Source organism: Bidens hawaiensis, unplaced genomic scaffold, assembly GCF_021521415.1.
Source record: "Bidens hawaiensis isolate Kalapana, Puna unplaced genomic scaffold, B.hawaiensis_p1.1 tig00050010_1, whole genome shotgun sequence".
NCBI classification, from domain to species: Eukaryota; Viridiplantae; Streptophyta; class Magnoliopsida; order Asterales; family Asteraceae; genus Bidens; species Bidens hawaiensis.
The window spans coordinates 1,432-20,892 of record NW_027498973.1 but is presented as its reverse complement, the minus strand read 5'-3'; the positions used below and the strand labels follow the sequence as shown (position 1 = coordinate 20,892).

Sequence of the window (19,461 nt, the reverse complement as noted above, 5' to 3'; positions counted from 1 at the left end):
CCCCACTAATGGGTCCTAGATCCAATGAGTCCACAGGGTAGGATACGGTAAACTGCCAATACGATATGAACACAACTCCTAAAGTCCAGTGACGTGAATCCTGCAAAACAGAACACCGTGAGCTCGTTACGAGAAGGACAAGAGGGGGGTCTTCCCGTAACCACCCTCCGATGTGAGAATAAGTATTGTTCTTACAAAGAGATAAAGTACTTAAGTCAATTGAGACTGTTCTTACAAAGAGATAAAGTACTTAAGTCAATTGAGAGAGTACAGTGATGGTGAATGTGTATGAATGCCTACCTCATGATGATTGGGAGGGTATTTAATGCCGAAGGGTGTGGGAAGGTGATTGGGCCAGCTGTCCCTTAGGAAGATGCTTGCATAACCGTCTGGACACGTGTCCTTGTGTGATAGGTTTAGCTTATACGTTGCATGTGCATGTATAACAACCTGGACACGCGTCCTCTTTCCATTTGTTAATGAGAGAATATTGGACATGTGCACGGTTATAACGACCTTGCCAGGTGTCACTAACTGATTGGCCAAAAGATCACGTATTGCTCAAGAAAGCATCTTGGTAAATCTTCTAGAAGGTAATTGGTTATTGACAGCTGTCCCAGAGCATTACCTCGTGGTCATTTATGCGGAAGGTTATTCCTTCTTGCGGATGAATTCTGAGGGTGCTATGATGCTTCCGCATGTGCTATGAGAGTGTTTCTTCCTCAAATGATTATGCGGGTGACTTGTGTGCCCCGCAGGTGTCTTATGAGGGATTTCTGAGTGACCCGCGGGTAGTCCTTAAGGGTATTTGGGTCTTTTTGGTACCCTACCTCTATAATGGTATATGGGCTGCAAATATTAAAACCCATCCCAAACCCGACGAATTACCATCTTTGTTGATGATGATATCTTAGACGCCATAATAGATAGTCGCAGCTTTACAACTTTCCATGCACAACCTACATGCCAGCGTAGCAACATTTGGTTTTTGACAATTGCAGCTACGATTACCAAAATAAGGAAATAGTACAACACCGACAATAACATCAAGCATTCCATTTGTTACAACTATGAATCACCCTCACTAGTCCTCTAATGTTGTATGGGGTAATTAATTAATACAAATCACCTTTTGGATAGTCAAATATAAACCACGGTTTAAGTACCAAGGTTTGAGCTAAACACTTGATAGACTAGCTTGTTTTGGCCTTGGGAATCTTCCTTGATTTCCGAAGTGATATCGAGTGTTTCATCCCTATGAAAAATAACGCTGCTCCCAGCAAAGCCATATTCTGCATTCAACAGGTAAAACCAGTCCAAAATATATTAAAAAAATACATAAATTATTGTAAAATAGGCTACTTATATCTTTGTTGTTTGGTTTAACATGGGACTACAGTGACAATAACTAAAGAAAAACATTTTACTAGAAGTAATGAAGCAAAAAGAAGTTAACCTGAGTGAACTTTGAAAAAAGTAGACTGAATTCTGTGTCTTCAGCATCATAGTTATAGAAATCATACAATACAGGTGTAAAAATAAGCTGATGCAGAACCTGTAGGCAGATCAAAAAATTAAAGAGACTGAAAGAAAAAAATGGGACGTCAAAAGGAGGTTTTACTTTTTAGTAACACAAACATATGGTTATTTACCAGCAAAATGGCACCAAGGTCGCTACCAAATATGAAACCAACGCCACCTAAGCCTTGAAGAACAATCATTGTCGCAACAACATGTTTGGTCTGTTCAAAACAATGCTAGATTTTAGTTGCATAAATTAAGTACATATATTATTATAATTTGAAAGTAAATGAAGACTCAGAAAATATTAAAAAAAATATATATTAATTACTTAAACTGTTTATACATAAATGCATGGGAGAGATCCTTACATCGACTTCAGGAACTTTTATGCCAACTTTGGAGGTAATCAATTTAGTGAACACATTAAGCTTTGGCTCAAGAACCTTTACAACTGGTCCTCCATCAGATCCAAATTCCTGATACCTAAAAAAGATGGAATCATTCCAATAAGTATAATATGCAATTAGAATTTTTTTTGTATTTATTTACTACTCTTTCTGTCATCAGATATTCAGAACCAACTCAAGCATGGCTAATTGTACAGTCTTATCAGTAACTAATGTCCTGATTTAGTCGATAATATATTAGGAACTTGTACTATTACAAACGCACCATAGTTCCTCAAAAACAACCAAAAAGTACCTACCTCACAAGAACAAGCAATTTGCATTTTCTTCTGGCAGTCACATATTCACAAATCACAACTTGTCTAGAACAGTAGAACTACTACTTCTCAGCAATGTATAAAGTTTTTTAGGTTTTTTTGGTTAATATGCATCACATCTCCAATTGATGTCCAAAAAATCAATAATGTAAGCAGCATTAACAGTAGAGTTAGCAATTTATGACATGGACATGTTAACATGACACGAAACGACACAGGGTTAAACAAGTCTAAGTTTGAGCTTAACACGTTCCGTGTCTTAAACAGGTCGACACGATTAACTTCGCGTCTGAACAGGTTGGTTAATGACCTGTTTATATTTTTACTTAAAAAAAATACAATATATGGCCTATGACTTAGTTGCCTTACGCCCCGGCCCGGCCCATTATATCCTAAACTAAACCATAAATTTACTTTTGAATCCAGTTCTCGTGCTCCAATTCTACACATGTGATATTTATCGTGTCCCTAAACAGGTTCGTGTTAGTGTCTAACACCACAGATAACCATGTCTTATCGTGTCGTGTCTACCATGTTATACCAGCCCAAATAGTAGCAACAAACCGGTAAACAAGTGGAACAAACTAATTAAGTCATTAGCAACCTATAAATCAATACGAGTACGAACCACATACTATCCGTTACTTTCACATATTCGCAACAACGAGAACCAGCTCAACATAACAAACTCATTCTAACGGCAAAATCTATCATATCAATTATTAACAAAACTGAAGCGATATGCAATTATTACAGAATAACAGCAATTAACAGGATAACTGAACCGTTACGAACCGGATCTGTGAGCATAAAAGGAGTAGTAATCAGAGGGTAAGAAGAGTAGTTACAATTGATAAGCAGATAATATGAAGAACGAAGCGAAGAGAAGCCTTCCGATGAACAAAGTGAACGCCATTAAACCCTAGGTCAAGCTGAGAGGAAGAGACTATTAGTATTATTAATATTAGTGTTATCTAAAACTTTTATTAATATCTTTGCCGTCATCGTCGTGGTCATCGACGTCAATCAGCAGTCGGATAAAATAAAATAAATACTTATGAGAAAGAGACGGGGAATGCATCTAGTTTACTAGGGGCGTTTAAAGATTCGGCTAATGATTTATTCGATTTGTTTGATTTGATTTGTTCGATTATGAGATTTTTGTACCTCTAAGAAAATCGAACCGTGATCAAACCGAATTCTGGTTCATTTACAACGAACAAATTGATTCAAACCGTATTAATCAAATTCATCCAAAACAACAATTTGGCTTGAATTTAATTTTTGTTAGTGTTCCGGATTCGAGCAACCGTTAATGGCCATAAGAAACAAACACAACATATACATCCTAAAACTAAAAGTTAAAGGCCACAATAACTACATGGAACTGTCGCTGAGTCGACGAATGATTAGTGATTATGATTTATGAGTACATAAAAGATTTAGAATTGTGGGCATGGGCATTGAGCTAAATATTGTCAATGGTCCATATCTACTATTATAATAAACAAAAATGATGGTTCAACCACATATCCTCTAATTAGCCTAAATTTTGTCAAGCGTCAACCCTAACTTTTCATATTTAATTCATAATTATTTTATTAAAATAAATCATTTAAAACCTTCCATAACTAATCCATTTTTATCCGTATATCATATCAAAATACTAGAATTCTAATATGTTTTTTTTCATGTAATATTTAATTTTAACAAAAAGAATGTTTCGTAATTATGTCCTTTTACAATATTTGTATTAAATTTTTAGTATAACATTCCATTGTTTTTTACAATTTAATGACTTACACAAAGTAATAGTCTTAATAATTTCATGTTAAAAAGTGAATACTTTAAATTTTGTATTTTATCTTATTTTTAATTTAAATTATAAACTATAGTTTACACTTTAATTCTTGAAAATCATTCATAATTTTTAAAATCTTTCACTTCCCAACTATAACTATAACTTCTATTATATTCCAAATAAAATCATAATAATAATAATAACAACAACATGCTAAAAGGCATAAAAAATAACTTTTATATAATCTTACTATTCTATGTTTTATATTAAAATTGGTTTATTTTACATTTAAAAAATACAAATGTTTAATTTTGGACAACCATCCAACAACGGTAATTTTCATTGTCAGCCATGCAGTATTACATGTTCATGTGCATCAAATCTAGATAATTACATTTTCAAGGAAAATATATGTTAATATAACAAAATATTCTATGGTCGTTGTTATCCAAAACATATAATGGTTTCATGTTGTATGGGATGCTTTTTTTACTTTGAAAAATTGAATATGTTTTTTATATTTAAGATAATGTTTCTTATGTTTTAAAACACTTTTTCAATTTTTGTGGATTAGCATTGTTTTAAACTTTTAATATCTTGTGTTTTGCTTATATATATATATATATATATATATATATATGTGTGTGTGTGTGTGTGTGTGTATATATACTAGTTTTTAACCCCTCGTATTACGGGGGTTGTTTTATATGTTTATTCTAATATTTATTTATTTTTTAAATTTATATTTTTTTATTGTATGAAAGTTAATAATATACTTATGGTTTCTATTTTATAGGATTTTTACATCAATAATTTGTTAAGAATAATTTTTAATTTAATGAGATGTTATAATCCGTTTAAGGAATATCTGGGTTTGGTAAGACCCATACCCATGATTTTGGGTCAAATGTATGAGAAGCCTCAATTTAAAAATCTAAGCAAATCTGGTGACTCTAAAAAAAGGGGAGCGACCACATCGCGACACGTAGGATTTTTATATCTTCGTTTATATATATTATAGATATATGTATATATATAGGGTTAGTATCCTTTAAGAACTCTAATTTGGTTAAGAACTCTGAAAACTAATATGAACCACATATTTTGGTTAATATGAAAGTTTTAAAAATAAACAGTTAAGGGTATGATGGTAATTCATGTAATTGTCTCTTACCAAATTAAATAATTAATTCTCTCTCTTCTTTTCTCTTTCATATTTTCTATATTTAGACCACCCGTAGAGGTGGCTTTGCCACCAGCGTTCTGAACCAAAACGCGGGGGGTACACCGCCCCCCCCTGCGTTATGTTGATTTCATTTTTGCAAGCGTTGTATATAAAACGCTGAGAATGGCACCAAAAAACAAGTGTATAACTCTGGAAACACCGCCCCCTCCACGTTATGGAGGCTTTATGACTACACTTGTTTTTTGTACAAAACCATAACTCTGACTGGGCGCCACGTGGCGCATAACCCCTGAATGTGGAGCTTTACGACTACACATGGTCTTAGTTATTTACGAACTGTTTTTTTATAATGGTCATATTTACAAACTTATCCAATTAATCATTTCATCTCTACTTTCTCATTGCCAAGGAGGAAGACTTCGAACAACCTGGAACAATATTTACATATATAACAAACTTACATATATGTAAAAAGGAAAACAAGCTTCCACATAGTATTTACATTTCTTGTTTAAAAGTGAGTCTTTTTTACGTATATGTATATATATAACAAAAAAAAACGTATTGCACGTGTATAACCAAAATGTATATTTACACGTGTATGTAACAAAACAAAATCTACTAACTCAAAAACATTTTTCAAATTGATAATTACACATGCGCACAAAATCAAAGATGTTGATTGCCATAATATAAATGTTTACATACGTTCATATTTTCAAAACCATTCAATAATAAAATGGATTTCTTCATTATTTCTGGTATATTTCCGTAGTGTTTCCAAAACATTGTGAATGCCTTAGTTCGATTTGCATGAAATATATTTGTATGTACGTAACTATTTAAACATATATAATATACATGGGTTGGTATTCTTTCAGAACTCCAAAAAAGTTAAGAATTTCTTGTAACTCATAACAATCAAACATTTTGTTTTTAATTTTTTTTTTCATATATTAACATTGTCTGATACTAGTTTTACAAGTTTACATATATGTAAAATTTATATAATAACATATTTACATATATGTAAATAATATTTAGATATGTGTAAAATTGATTTTCATAATTGTAACCGTGATATTAAATATAAAAAGTGATAAAACTACACTCAAATAACGTTAGCATACAAATTTTTTATAAAAAGCATCAATTATTAAGAGTTCCTTCAAGTCCCTAAATAATTTAAGAGTTCTGTAATGATACTCATCCTAATATACGTAACATATTTACATATATGTATATAATGCAAGAATGTCATGTTATAACCAATTTACATATATATATATATATGTATATAATGCAAGAACGTCGTAATAAAAAAGAACACCTAAATATAAAATATGAATACTAATGTTTAGGTGTTGAGAAACATGAATATGAATGAATTAGTTCCAATCTTCCATGAGTTTGATATTGAAATTCAGTACTTGTTGTGTATATATCTCTATATGAAACATCATCAAAGACATGGGATCAGGGACTGACGACACAGTTGAGAGAGAGAGAGAAAGTCATATTATAAAAAGGCATTGGTTATTTATACATTAATTTGGGATATTCACACACCCTCTTAACACACATATTATCTTTATATGAATAACACACCCCTATAAAAAGTGATGATAGAGACTGAGTAATTTTCAAAAATATTAACTATTAAGAAAGAGAATAAATTTATTCCATATAATACCCTTTTCTAATTTAACTGTTATCCATAATCTTTTATTTAATTAAATAAATGCCATCTATTTTAAACCATTAATCAAGTAATTTGTGGTTTGGATTAGTTCTCAAAGTTCTTAAAAAATATGTGAGTTCTCAATTGATAACAACCCTATATATATATATATATACTAGTTTTTATCCCCCGTATTACGGGGGTTGTTTTGTATTGTTTGTTCTAATATTTATTTAATTTTTTAATTTATATTTTTTTATTGTATGAAAGTTAATAATATACTTATGGTTTAATGATAAATTGTTTCACAAATAAATGAGATGTTATAACCCGGTTTAAAAACTATATAGTTTTGATGAGACCCAAGACCCGTTTATTTTTTTATTATGAAATTGGTTTTTTAATTATAAATAATATTTATGAAAGTTAATAGTATACTTATGGTTTGATGAGACCCAAGACCCGTTTATTTTTTTTACTATCAAATTGGTATTTTAATTTAAATAATATATATATATATATATATATATATATATATATATATATATATATATCTTTTTTAAAATAAATAAGATATTATTTTTTATTATATTCTATTTTATAGGATTTTTGTAGTTTCCTAGCCGGATCTACACGGAAGTATCTCGTACTACGTAGGTGCGGAATCCCTACGTAAGACGATACGAGCGTAGGATGCGATATACGTTAAACCCAAGTACAAATACACGTTACAATACTTAAAAGACACGTTGTATTGCAACTCCTTTAACACGTGATATGCAAATCACAATTACACGTACTAATCAACTCTCTCAAAATAACCCGTACATCAAACATATATAGTTATCGACAACTTCGCCTAACAGGCTAGGCGAAGTTGTTGATAACTTCGCTTGTTCCTCAAGTTCGCTTATAAGAGGCGAACTTGTGAGACAACTTCGCTAAAACATAACAAAACCAACTAACACGATTACAAACACTATATACTGAACTACTGACATCATGTACCAACAGACTCCCCCTTGGCAGTAGCTTCATATCTCTAACTTCAATCACGTGTCTTGTTATCCCAAAACTCTTGTCTCTCTCGTCTTCAAGCATGAACTCCCTGTCTTACACAGACAGAGACGACTCTCTGGTATTTCCTGGCTTCTTCTTTCCATGTCGGAATATAGAATATCTTTTTCTCGTTCAGCACCTGCAAGTCAGCTTGAGACAAATTCACCAAGTGCATAGGATCATACACTCTCAGCAACTCTTGTTCATCTTCATCCTCCATCACCGCTTCAGCTGTTTCACTATCGACATACCACCATTTCAGATTCTTTAGGACATCCTTGGGCATCTGTTTCATCGGCACTTCTTTTAAACACCGGATCGGCTTATACTTCATTATCATCCAAGGTTTGCCATCAGCTCTCATACCTCTGTCTTTATCTTCAACGAGCTTTCCTTTCTGCAGCTTTAATAACTCGAACTATTTCTCTTTGATGCTTTCTTTCCACACGATCTTTCCAATAATCCTAGCCATATTGTCATCACTCCTGTTTATCAACCCCAACTTGGCTAAGTCCTTCACCTCACACTCCGGCAAGGTATTCAACGATCTCAACAATCTCTTGAAATACTGAACTCCGTTAAAACGTTTAATCACAAACAGCCTCAACTGCTCATCGTATAACCAGCATATAATCCCCTTCTTCGATTCAGCATATCCTTTGATGTTGTAACTCTTCTTGAACATAGTAGGAACCGCCGGTTTCTTTGTCTTTACGAACCATTGAGCGTAGCCTTCTTTCCATCTCGGCTGCTCTTCCCATTCAGTCTCATCGCTTCCCATATCTTGACCCATATCTGACTTATCAACTTCGGGAATTTCATGCTCAACGTTTTCTTCCACAATCTCTCCCTCTTCAATCTCACTATCAATTACAATATCAGCCCCTATCTTCTCAATCTCTTCACTTGGTAACACATCGTCATCACCCACAATATCAGTATCATCATCCAACACCTCCTCAGCATCCACTACCACCACATCATCACCCCCTGATCCACCAGTTGCACCCGTTGACTCCCCCTGAGATGTGGAAGTCCCAAGAGCTTGTTCAGTTCTTGGCAACTCACCACCTGCACCTTTCGATGCATTGGGATCATCGTCTCGATCATTCCTCTTCTTCGTCCTCAACTCATCGCCCTTGCAGCTCGTCTCCCCATGAGATGCTAAGAACTGTTGTAAAGCATCAAAAAGTTTACCGTGCTCAATCAGGAGGGACGACTGAATTTGATTTTCGGCAACAAGGCGCTGGATAGCGTGAGTCTGGATCAAGTTTATTCTCGACTGTTCTGCCACGACCCTTTCAAGAGCTGCTATCCTGTCTGAGTCAGATAAGGTTGCATCAAAATCAAACCTCATATGAGAAGTGTCTTGAGCATATGGTAGAGGGATTCCCAAAGAAGCCGATACATCAGAAACAGGCATAACAGTAACCGCAGGTGGTATCGAAACAGATAACCCTGCAGTGGCAACCAAAGTCGACTCTACGAATCTTGCAACAACCTCCGATGGAGTAAGTGTAGGAGGTGGCAAGGAGACAATTTCTGGAGTCGAAAACTGGAATGTAGTGGGTGGAATGCCAAATGAAGATGATGTAGATACCACGGGAACATCCGAGGTGATTGGTCCTGTCACAGTCATGGACGCAGGGACCATAGTCATTCCAGATAAAGAGGGTGGAGAGAAACGAACCACCCTCGAGCTTTCACCAGCTCCCGATCCTTCACCCGTTCTTGCCCTTTTAGATTGACGAATCAAACGACCCAACTCCTCCTCAAAATCAGACTCACTGTCATCTGTATCTTTCTTTCTTTTTCCATGAATTCTTTCTTAAGCGACCAGTATCTGTCTTACTTCAGCAACATCGTCAGCTGAGGAGTCAGAGTCGGTTCTTTCAGAATCAGCTACCGACGTAGCTACCAACGACACATCAGCACTAGAAACCTGCGCAACTGAGACCTAAACTTCTTCCTCAGGATCAACTCGTTCCATGTCGAAAAATCCTTGGCCACCAAAAGCAGCTTCAAGGTCTACGTGTTCCTCCGGTGCCACAACAGGGGCAGCACGCAAAGCTTGCTGTACCACAGATGGTGGTTGAGGTGCTTCAACCTGTTGTGGTGCCGGATCCCGAAACTCGTCCCCACGAGGAGCAACATACGCTGGGTTGATCAAATAACCAAATAGCGGAGTATGTCATGGACAAAGCTCTGGTTTACTTCGAGCACTCGACGCTCTGCACTGTGCGAATATCCTCTTGCTGACACTCTCTACATAACGAATCGGACGGCGCTGAGGTAGCGTAGGAGCCACGTGATTCAAGATCATTTGTAAGAATCTTGGATACATCAAGAATCTTTCACGAGCCACCGCTCGTCTCTGACTGTCTATCTCATAAAACACCATCTGACTGAAGCTGTAACGCTTGTTGTATGTCAGTGCTGTCATTGCAGACTGCATCGTCGCACCCATCCCGTCCGTACCAGCCTTTCTACCCGACATGCACACGATCATCACGTGCATGAGAAAACGCCATTGATCCAACAAGAATCCTTTACGTCTCTGAGTGTCACCCAATGGACCAGAATAGCCCATTCTTAAAAATGCACCGTCTCTGAATGGAGCAACAAAGTCTATAGGGTCATCTCTCGTTTCGTTCCCAAACTGCAAAGCGACCCTTATCTGTTCCGATGAGAACTGCACCACCTGATTGTTAACGGTGGCGCTCATTACCGGGGGCTCGTCTCTGCAATTGTATTCAACCGTCTGCCAGAAGTCTTCCATGTTCGGCAGAGAGATGGGCAGAGTTGTAGAAATTGCATGGAAGATACGCGAGCGAATCAGAAAGTTGATGATCTCGCGATAATCATCAACACCGCTAGCATCCGGGTCCAGTGTTATGTACATATTGTGCCCCGGAAAGAATTGGCGGTTGTTATCACCACCTTCGTCACCACCGGCTCCTGCTACAGCTGCCATATCTGCACCACAAACGGTCTAAGTTAGAGAATCGTCAAGGCAGATCGTAACTTCGCTTATTACCATGAGCGAAATTAAGATAAACATTAGTGTGCAAGCGAAGTTAGACATAGGGCGAAGTTGAGCACAACTTCGCCTATACAATAACTTCGCCTGACAACAGATTAACTTTTAAATAATATTTAAAGCATCAGGCGAAGTTAAGCCTAAGGCGAAGTTAAGGATAACTTCGCCTAATCATAACTTCGCTCCTTGAACAACTTCGCCCCTGATTAATTAAAATTTAAAGTAACAGGCGAAGTTAAGCCTTAGGTGAAGTTGAGAACAACTTCGCCTAAACTATAACTTCGCCTGAACTGAAACGGCAAAGGTTTAGACGGCCAAACGAGATGTCTTTTGGATAATTTGAAGATTGTAGACTCTAAAAAACATGTTTTTATGAAGATCTAGACGATCAAGTTGGTTACGACCACGTTAAAACGAGTTTGGAAAGCGGGTGTTTAAGGTTTGCATGAACGGGTCACTAATTGGACCAAAACGACATCTAATTAACGTGATCGACACGAATTATGCATTATCCCGACCCTACACACCTTTAATACGGATTGAAATTGAGAAAAGATAACAAGTGTTGATTCGTTTGACAAGTTCGTCGAGGGTTATATTATGATAAGTTCGTTGGAATAACTTCGCTGGGTTTTTGAAAATAATAAAGAGTTTGACCAAATTAACCCTTATATAGGTCTGACTTTGCTCAGGCGAAGTTAAGGTTAACTTCGCTTATCCTTAACTTCGCCCCTTAACAACTTCGTCCCCTGCACAACTTCGCTTAATATTAAACTTACAAAACAGTCCCTCATAAATTTGAACATAATGCACATGTCTCTTAAAACTTTCTTTGAAGAGTTAAATGTTACAATCAACGACCCAAGTAACCAAGTTTTAAGCCATAAAACGTCATATGCAATGAAAATTTTAGAAATAAAATACACGGGGTCAAATTTCAGTCTTGACAGGGACTAGTATGTTTTAGAAAAGATCCGAACAGGAATCATACTAATTAGATGGTTGTCACATAGATCCATGTTCAGCTGTAGTATGACATAAAGAAACAGGTTGTAAGCAGGTAAACAACTTAGTATGGTTTTCATCGCTTCTGTGATACGGGTTAGGTTCAATTAAGCTCAAAATATAAATGGACAACACATCAGAGATTGTGATGCCTCCTATCTATTCTCAAAGCGTATTTGGCTTTTCCCAAGTCACCCCGAGTTGACCTCGACCCGTAGTGTCTGATTAAACAGTAAGTACACTTCGATCTTTAGAATCTTCTTCCCGTTCTCTTTCTTGCTTCTTGATTGATAAGTATAATATAATAGGCTTCAGAAGGCTTAATTTTTTTTTTAATGATTTCAATTTTTTTTTTAATGCTAAGGATTTACATAGCTTCAAACAGTAGACTACTGCAAGTCCCGAATCTGGATCACTGCAGTTTCTTGACACGTTATCTTCTCGGGAATCAGAACACTCACGGGCTCGTGTATGACTGGGTAATCACTTTTCTGCCTATCATTCGGAAAGATATATATGGAGACATACGCAACTCTTAATGAGTTGTCCCTTTAAATCGAGAAGATTTAGTTAGTATCACTTCTACTTTTACGCACCATAAAAAGCTACCATAACATACAATGACTGTTCTAGAGTCTTTTAGGCCTAATAAGTTCACTAGTTAAGCACATAGAAATAGTTTGTGTATCACTTTCCAGGGTTGGATCAATTTTCATAGAAACATTGTATAGAAACTTCTTACGAAGTAGTAGACTTGAAAAATTATTTCATCTTCCTTAAAAAAAAATTCTATCGCCCCGATCAAGTCAAAGTTATCAGGTAAACGGCTATCCTGAAGATCCAATGGATCAGCTGGACCGACCACATACGAATATGCGTCCTTTTAACTAAGTATGAACGACTACTTTTCAACGAAAGAATAAAAACACATCATAAACCGCCCCAGTCGCTTTCAGTCATCTGGTTAATGGTTATCCTCATAATCTACTGGTAGAAGTGAGGACCAAACACATCCGTAGATATGTCCTTCAAACAGAAGTAACCGACATAATTCTAAGCGGTAGTGACGTTTTTTTTTTTAAGTAAAAACGAAAAATACGGTTACTCGGGATTGATCATCCCATTAAACTCAACAAGGTTTTGAAAACGAGTTCTGTCAAACGCTTTAGTAAAAAGATGAGCGAAATTATCTAACGAATCAACCTTTTCGAGCACTATTAATTTCTTCTCAGCACAATCCCGTATAAAGTGATGACGAATGTCAATGTGTTAAGTTTTGCTGTGCTTTACGAGATTGTTAGTTACTGAGATCGCTGCAGTGTTATCAATGCAAATAGGAGTTTGAGTGAAATTCAGACCGTAATCGCGCAATTGCTGTTGTATCCAAAGAACCTGGGAGCAGCAGTTTGATGTTGCCATGTACTCTGATTCACAGGTAGAAATGGCTACAGAAGTCTGCTTCTTGCACTGCCATGACACCAGTCTTCCTCCCAGAAACTGGCATCCACCGGTTGTCGATTTCCGGTTCTGATTGCATCCTCCATAGTCAGAATCCGTGTAAGCGACCAAATCCAAGTATCCCCCTTTCGTGTACCACAATCCCAGCTTAGGCTTGCCTTTGAGATACCGTAATATCCTCTTTACTCCCTTCATGTGAGATTCCTTTGGGCTTGCCTGAAATCGAGCACAGAGACAGACAGCAAACATAATATCAGGTCTAGATGCAGTTAAATACATTAAAGAACCTATGATTGCTCGATATTGGGTGGGGTCCACATCTGCATCACTGTCTGAATCAGCATCCAGTTTGTGGTTGACGCAAACCGGAGTGTCAAATGGAGTGCTGTCCTCCATCTTGAAGCGTTTGAGAACGTCTTGGACATATTTAGTTTGATGGATGAACATCCCCTCCTTCTTCTGATCAATCTGCAATCCTAAAAAGAAAGTTAATTCACCCATTGCACTCATTTCAAACCTCCTTTTCATGACTTCTTCAAATTCCTGACACATGGCGACTTTTGATGCAGCAAAGATGATGTCGCCACGTAGACTTGAACAAGAAGAAAATCTCCCCTCTTTCTCTTGACAAATAGCGTGCTGTCGATCTTTCCTCTTTCGAACCCATTCTCAAGTATGTAATCAGACAAGGTTGCATACCAGGCACGAGGGGCCTGATGTAGTCCATATAGCGCTTTACTTAGCTTGTACACATGATCAGGAAAGTCTGGGTCAGGAAAACCCGGAGGCTGTTCAACGTAAACTACCTCATCGACTTTACCATTAAGAAAAGCACTTTTCACGTCTAATTGGAACACCTTCATCTCATTGTGTGCAGCAAATGCCAAAAATAGTCGAATCGCTTCCAATCTTGCCACAGGAGCAAACACTTCATTGTAGTCGATTCCTTCCTGTTGATTAAACCCTTTAACTACCAGCCTCGCCTTGTTTCTATTGATTATTCCTTTCTCATCTCTCTTACACTTAAAGACCCACTTTGTGCCAATAGCATGTACATTCTTCGATTTTGCTACTAACTTCCAGACTTCCATCTTCTCGAACTGAGCTAACTCTTCTTGCATGGCTTCTACCCACGAGCTATCCTTGAGAGCCATTTGATAATTCTTTGGTTCAATCTGGCTGATGAAGCAGGTGTACAAGCATTTATTTATGATACCCGTTTCTTTAATGCTTGCGTAAACACAAGTGTGCTCATTCAAACTTCTTCTTGTTTGAACACCGTCAGACAGATCACCTATCACGTTCTCCAAAGGGTGATTTTTGTGAATAGCAGTAGTCTGAACCGGACCGACTTCCAGATTATTTTCCAAATTCGAAGAGAGTTCTTCAATGGCTGATTGATGTTGAGAGTGAAAATGGTTGTAAAATTCTTCTTCAGTAGAGGCGGCAGGAGTATTAACGGCACTTGACGTGGAAGGTTGACTTTCTTCGTATCGTGGACGTTGCACAATATTTTCCTCCTCGTTATACATGATCTGTGAAGCAATTTTCTCATCAACTTCTGCAAAATCCAAGTAAGGCACATTAAAAGATTTGAACAGTCTATCATAGTCAAAAGCCTCAGCGGGTCCCATGCTAGGCTTTGGTGGTTTGTAACTCGTGATGTCAGTGTTACATACCACTTCAACCTTGCTATTCGATAAATTAAAGACTCTTCTGTTGGGTGTCCCAACTACATATCCGACTAAAATATCTTCTTCGGCTTTCTCACCAAATTTTGAGTTTGTCTTTAATATCGTACATGGGGACCCGAATGGTTCGAGACCATTCAAGTTTGGCTTTCGACCATGCATAAGTTCATAACAAGTTTTATTTAGCCTTTTAATAGTTAAAACACGATTAAGGATATAACAGGCTGTGGCAACTGCTTCAGCCCAGAACACCACGGGAAGTTTAGCATCAGCCAGCATGGTTCTGGCTCCTTCAATTAGCGTCCTGTTCTTCCTCTCAGCCACCCCATTTTGTTGCGGAGTATACGGGGCGCTGTATTGATGGTCTATCCCTTTCTGTAAACAGAACATCTCCATCTGGAAGTTCTTGAACTCCGTCCCATTATCACTTCTGATGTACTTGACCTTTCTCCCAACAATGTTTTCAACCTTGGTAATCAAGTTAATTACCAACTGAACCGTCTCATCCTTTGCCTTCAGAAAATACACCCAAGAGTATCGAGAGTAATCATCGATTACTACCAAGCAGTATGTCGTTCCACCTAGACTCTTTACATTCACTGGACCGAAGAGATCCATGTGAAGTAGGTCTAGTATACTGACAATTGAGTTAACCTTCTTGGAGTGATGAGGTTTCTTGTGTTGTTTTCCCTTCTTGCACGATAAGCATTGATCTTCAAAGTTGAAATTCTTCAGGGGAACACCAAGCACTAGCCCATTCTTGACAATATAATTCATTTTTCGAAGATGTATATGTCCCATTCTCCGATGCCATAATTCGGACTCAGATTCAGTTGCCTTTGACAGAAGACATGACTTTTCTGTTGCCATCTCGGTTGACCTCATATCCATTACATATGTGTTCTTCTCTCTTGGAGCTTTCATCACCACCCATGCCTCTGGTATGTTGAAACCAGGATACAGAACTATTGCTTCATTCTTAGTAAAGTGCACCGTGTACTCTTTGTCACAAATCTGAGACACACTCAACAAATTATGCTTCAACTCCTCAACAAAATTCACCTTCTCTAGTTTCATTTTACCATTTGTCACAGTTCCAATACCCGTAATCCTACCACCGCTCTCTCTAGCGAAACTTACTCTTCCTCCTTGAACAGGTTTCCATTCATGTAACAAATCCTTGTTACCAGTCATGTGCCGGGAACAGCCACTATCCACAACCCACAGATTGTTTACAGTCCTGTTCAACTGTTCCTGCACGATTAAAACAAATGATTAAAATCTGGGGACCCAAGACCTATTGGTCTTGGGACGATTAAACCTGTTAAACGGTATCCCGTACATTGATTGTCTAAAGTCAGTTTGAGAATGACTTCTGTAAGTTCTGAAAGGATACCTTCTTGTGGATTGACTATGAGGCCAACCAAACCTTCGTGAATTAAATGAATTATAACTAGTGGTTTGGTTGTTAACAGGGAAAAACTGAGATCGATTTCTTTGAAATCTAGGATTAGTCCAATGTCTGAACTTTGGTGAGTTTGCATTCCTATTAGTATAGTAATTACCATTCGATTTATTCTCATTTTTCTGAGTCCTCATACCTCTGAATCTCTGAATTAGAGGGCAATCAGCAATCAAGTGTCCTATTCGATTGCATCTGAAACAACTCCTGTGTTCAACTTTCGTCTCAACAGTTGTTTCAGACGTTGAGGTTGCATTACTACCCGTTTGTCTAACATATGGTGGGACAAACGGGTTTAGGGAAGAATTCTTTTCAGTTGGCTTATATTCCTCCCCACGTTTTAGTAACACTACCTCTTCTTTTATCTCACTAGATTCGGATGTCTTGTCCGAATTTGATGAGACAGAACTAGGAGCAGAAATCTTAACATTCGAAACAGGCTTACATGTTTCGCTTTTACTAACTTCAGGTTCTTTAATCGAAACTTTGACAGGAACTGTCTGACTAATTTCAACATCAACAGATTTTTGATTACTAGGATCATATGTATAGTTATGGTTATATGGTGGTGGAACTTCAGAATATCCAATTCCCCTTTTTTTAACTGGGGAACGTTAAACACTTACGATGTGATCAAGCATTGCTGAGGAATTTCTAAACTGTTCAATATTTCTGTTTAGTTCCACCACTTTTACCTGGTAATCAGCTATCTGTTTATCCCTTTCAGCAATTAGTTTGGTTTTCTCTTCTAACACTTCATAACTAAGATCAATTACTTGTATTTTTTCAGCTAGTCTGGCTTTAAGACTTCTGATATCCTTTTCACTAGCTTTTATTTTTACCGTGTAACTGTTTTCTCTAGTTTTAGTGTAATGGTGATCTTCTTTTAACGTTTTAAATTGAGCGTCCAAACTAACAAACTGATCAGTTACTGTTTTTAATTGTTCAGACAGATTTTCACATTGTATACAATGGAGTTCAGAACTTACCTCAGAGAGCTGATCATTCACTTCTGCCATATAAGCTTGATCTTCTCCCGTCTCTCTGTCGCTCCCTCCAGTTTCGATGTTTACCAAGTTGGCTTGTTCGAACACTTTCTCAACTTGCAAATTCCAGTTGTATCCCCCATTCTGTCTGGATACCATCGCCCTATTCTCACTACCTCCCCCATTCTGTTGTATAGTCCTGTTCTGACTACGTTCGACTCTTTCATTTGTGCATTCCTTAGCAAAGTGACCATTCTGTTGACAGTTATAACATCGAACCTTTGACTTATCAAACCCTGGTCTTTCGCCAACGAACTTTCTACCCGTTTTCTTCATGAACCTTTTAACTCTTCTTACTATCATCGCCATCTGCCACTGCAGATCCATCTCTTCCAGATCATCAGCATGATCATAGTCTTCATCCAAAGTTGCGGGATCGACTATTTTACCTTTGATGTAATTCTCATAAGATGCAATGAAAGATGCATAGAGGGCAAACTGCTGTTCAGCTGATTTAACACTCATGGGCATCTGTGAGTATTTGTTGATTTGAGCATTTGATGAGAAGTTACCAGTAGTGGCTTGAGGTTTTGAAGAATTACTTCCTCCAGCTACAAAACATACATCACCATCCATGTTGAGAGTCACATGACCATCATGAGTTGAGTTTGAGCTTGAGTCTCCCTTTGAGTAGTAAGCAGATGATTCTGATCTTGAACTTGAACTAACTTTTGCACCGTACATACCCGGATCCTGAACCTGATCAGTTGGTGTCTCTTTCCGAACCATGTTAAGTTCAAAAGTTCGTAATTTATTGACTGTTGTTTCCAAATCAAAATCGGCAAACTCTTTATCTTCTCTCATCAAAACCGTGTACATTTCCCATTTCGGTGGAAGAGCATCAAGGAGTTTCTCTACTATCTCCTCTTCTTTGTATACAATGGAGTAATTGCTGAGTTCGGTCATTAGGTGATAATATCTTGTGATGATATCATCAAGTGATTCATTTTTCAAATATTTGAACACCGAGAATTGGGTTTTTAGTAGCTTAATTTTGGATGCACGTATCCCCACATTACCTTCATATCGATTTTCTAGCGCTTCTCATAGCTCTCTAGCGGTTTTGTATTTCCTGAAGGTGTGAAGAATCTCTTGTGGAAGAGCCATAGTGATCACCGCATGAGCTTTACTCTCTGCCTCATACATTTTCCTCTCCTCCTCATCCATCTTACTGTACTTCTTTATTTGATCACGACCCTCAAACAAGGCCGTTGGTGGAATATATCCATCTTGTATGCACACCCACATCTTAGCATCTTGGTATTTAACATACTGCTCAAACCGATCTTTCCAAGCAACAAAATCGGTACCCTTAAGCATTTTCGGAGCCTTAGTAGCTGAACCTGCTTCCACCTCCATTTTCATCAGTTCCGTAATGTTTATAGAAGTCATCTTTGAAAATACGACTCGAAAACACAAAGAAACCCAAAAATAATATTTTATTATTCTGAACAGTACCCAGTAGGCGAAGTTATGCTTAACTTCGCTTAAGCTTAACTTCGCTTATACTCAACTTCGCTAAAACCTTAACTTCGCTTACTTCTTAACTTCGCCTGATGTTAACTTCGCTTAATGACAACTTCGCTTAATTCAAGCGAACTAGTGAGACAGGCGAAGTTAAAGATAACTTCGCTTAAACTTATATCTTCGCCTAAACCCTACAAACAGTGGCGGCAACTTCGCCTGATGAACAAAAGATTTTTGCAGGTTTTAATTTGACGTATTGAGAGGTATGTGGAGATGTAATGGGTTGTATTTGATAGTGGGAGAAGGTTAGGACACAA

The 19,461-nt window shown here is 37.3% G+C and overlaps 1 protein-coding gene across 1 annotated transcript; it reads right to left on the bottom strand.

Annotated features, from left to right (window-relative positions):
* Positions 1-1,019: 1,019 nt before the first annotated feature.
* LOC143598380 (uncharacterized) lies at positions 1,020-3,317 on the bottom strand. Its single transcript, XM_077076611.1, has 5 exons — positions 3,097-3,317; positions 1,893-2,007; positions 1,653-1,742; positions 1,457-1,555; positions 1,020-1,292 (listed from the first exon to the last, which is right to left on the bottom strand). The coding sequence occupies exons 1-5, from the start codon at positions 3,162-3,164 to the stop codon at positions 1,194-1,196; spliced, it is 471 nt and encodes a 156-aa protein (XP_076932726.1). The 5' UTR covers positions 3,165-3,317; the 3' UTR covers positions 1,020-1,193.
* Positions 3,318-19,461: the final 16,144 nt, after the last annotated feature.

Bases quoted from the DNA above. Each gene is read 5' to 3' on its own strand.
- LOC143598380 (XM_077076611.1), bottom strand. From the start codon at position 3,164: ATGGCGTTCACTTTGTTCATCGGAAGGCTTCTCTTCGCTTCGTTCTTC. The intron at 1,743-1,892 runs GTAAGGATCTCT...TGTTTTGAACAG, and splicing joins TAAAAGTTCCTGAAGTCGAT to ACCAAACATGTTGTTGCGAC. The intron at 1,293-1,456 runs GTTAACTTCTTT...TGTTGAATGCAG, and splicing joins TTTTTTCAAAGTTCACTCAG to AATATGGCTTTGCTGGGAGC.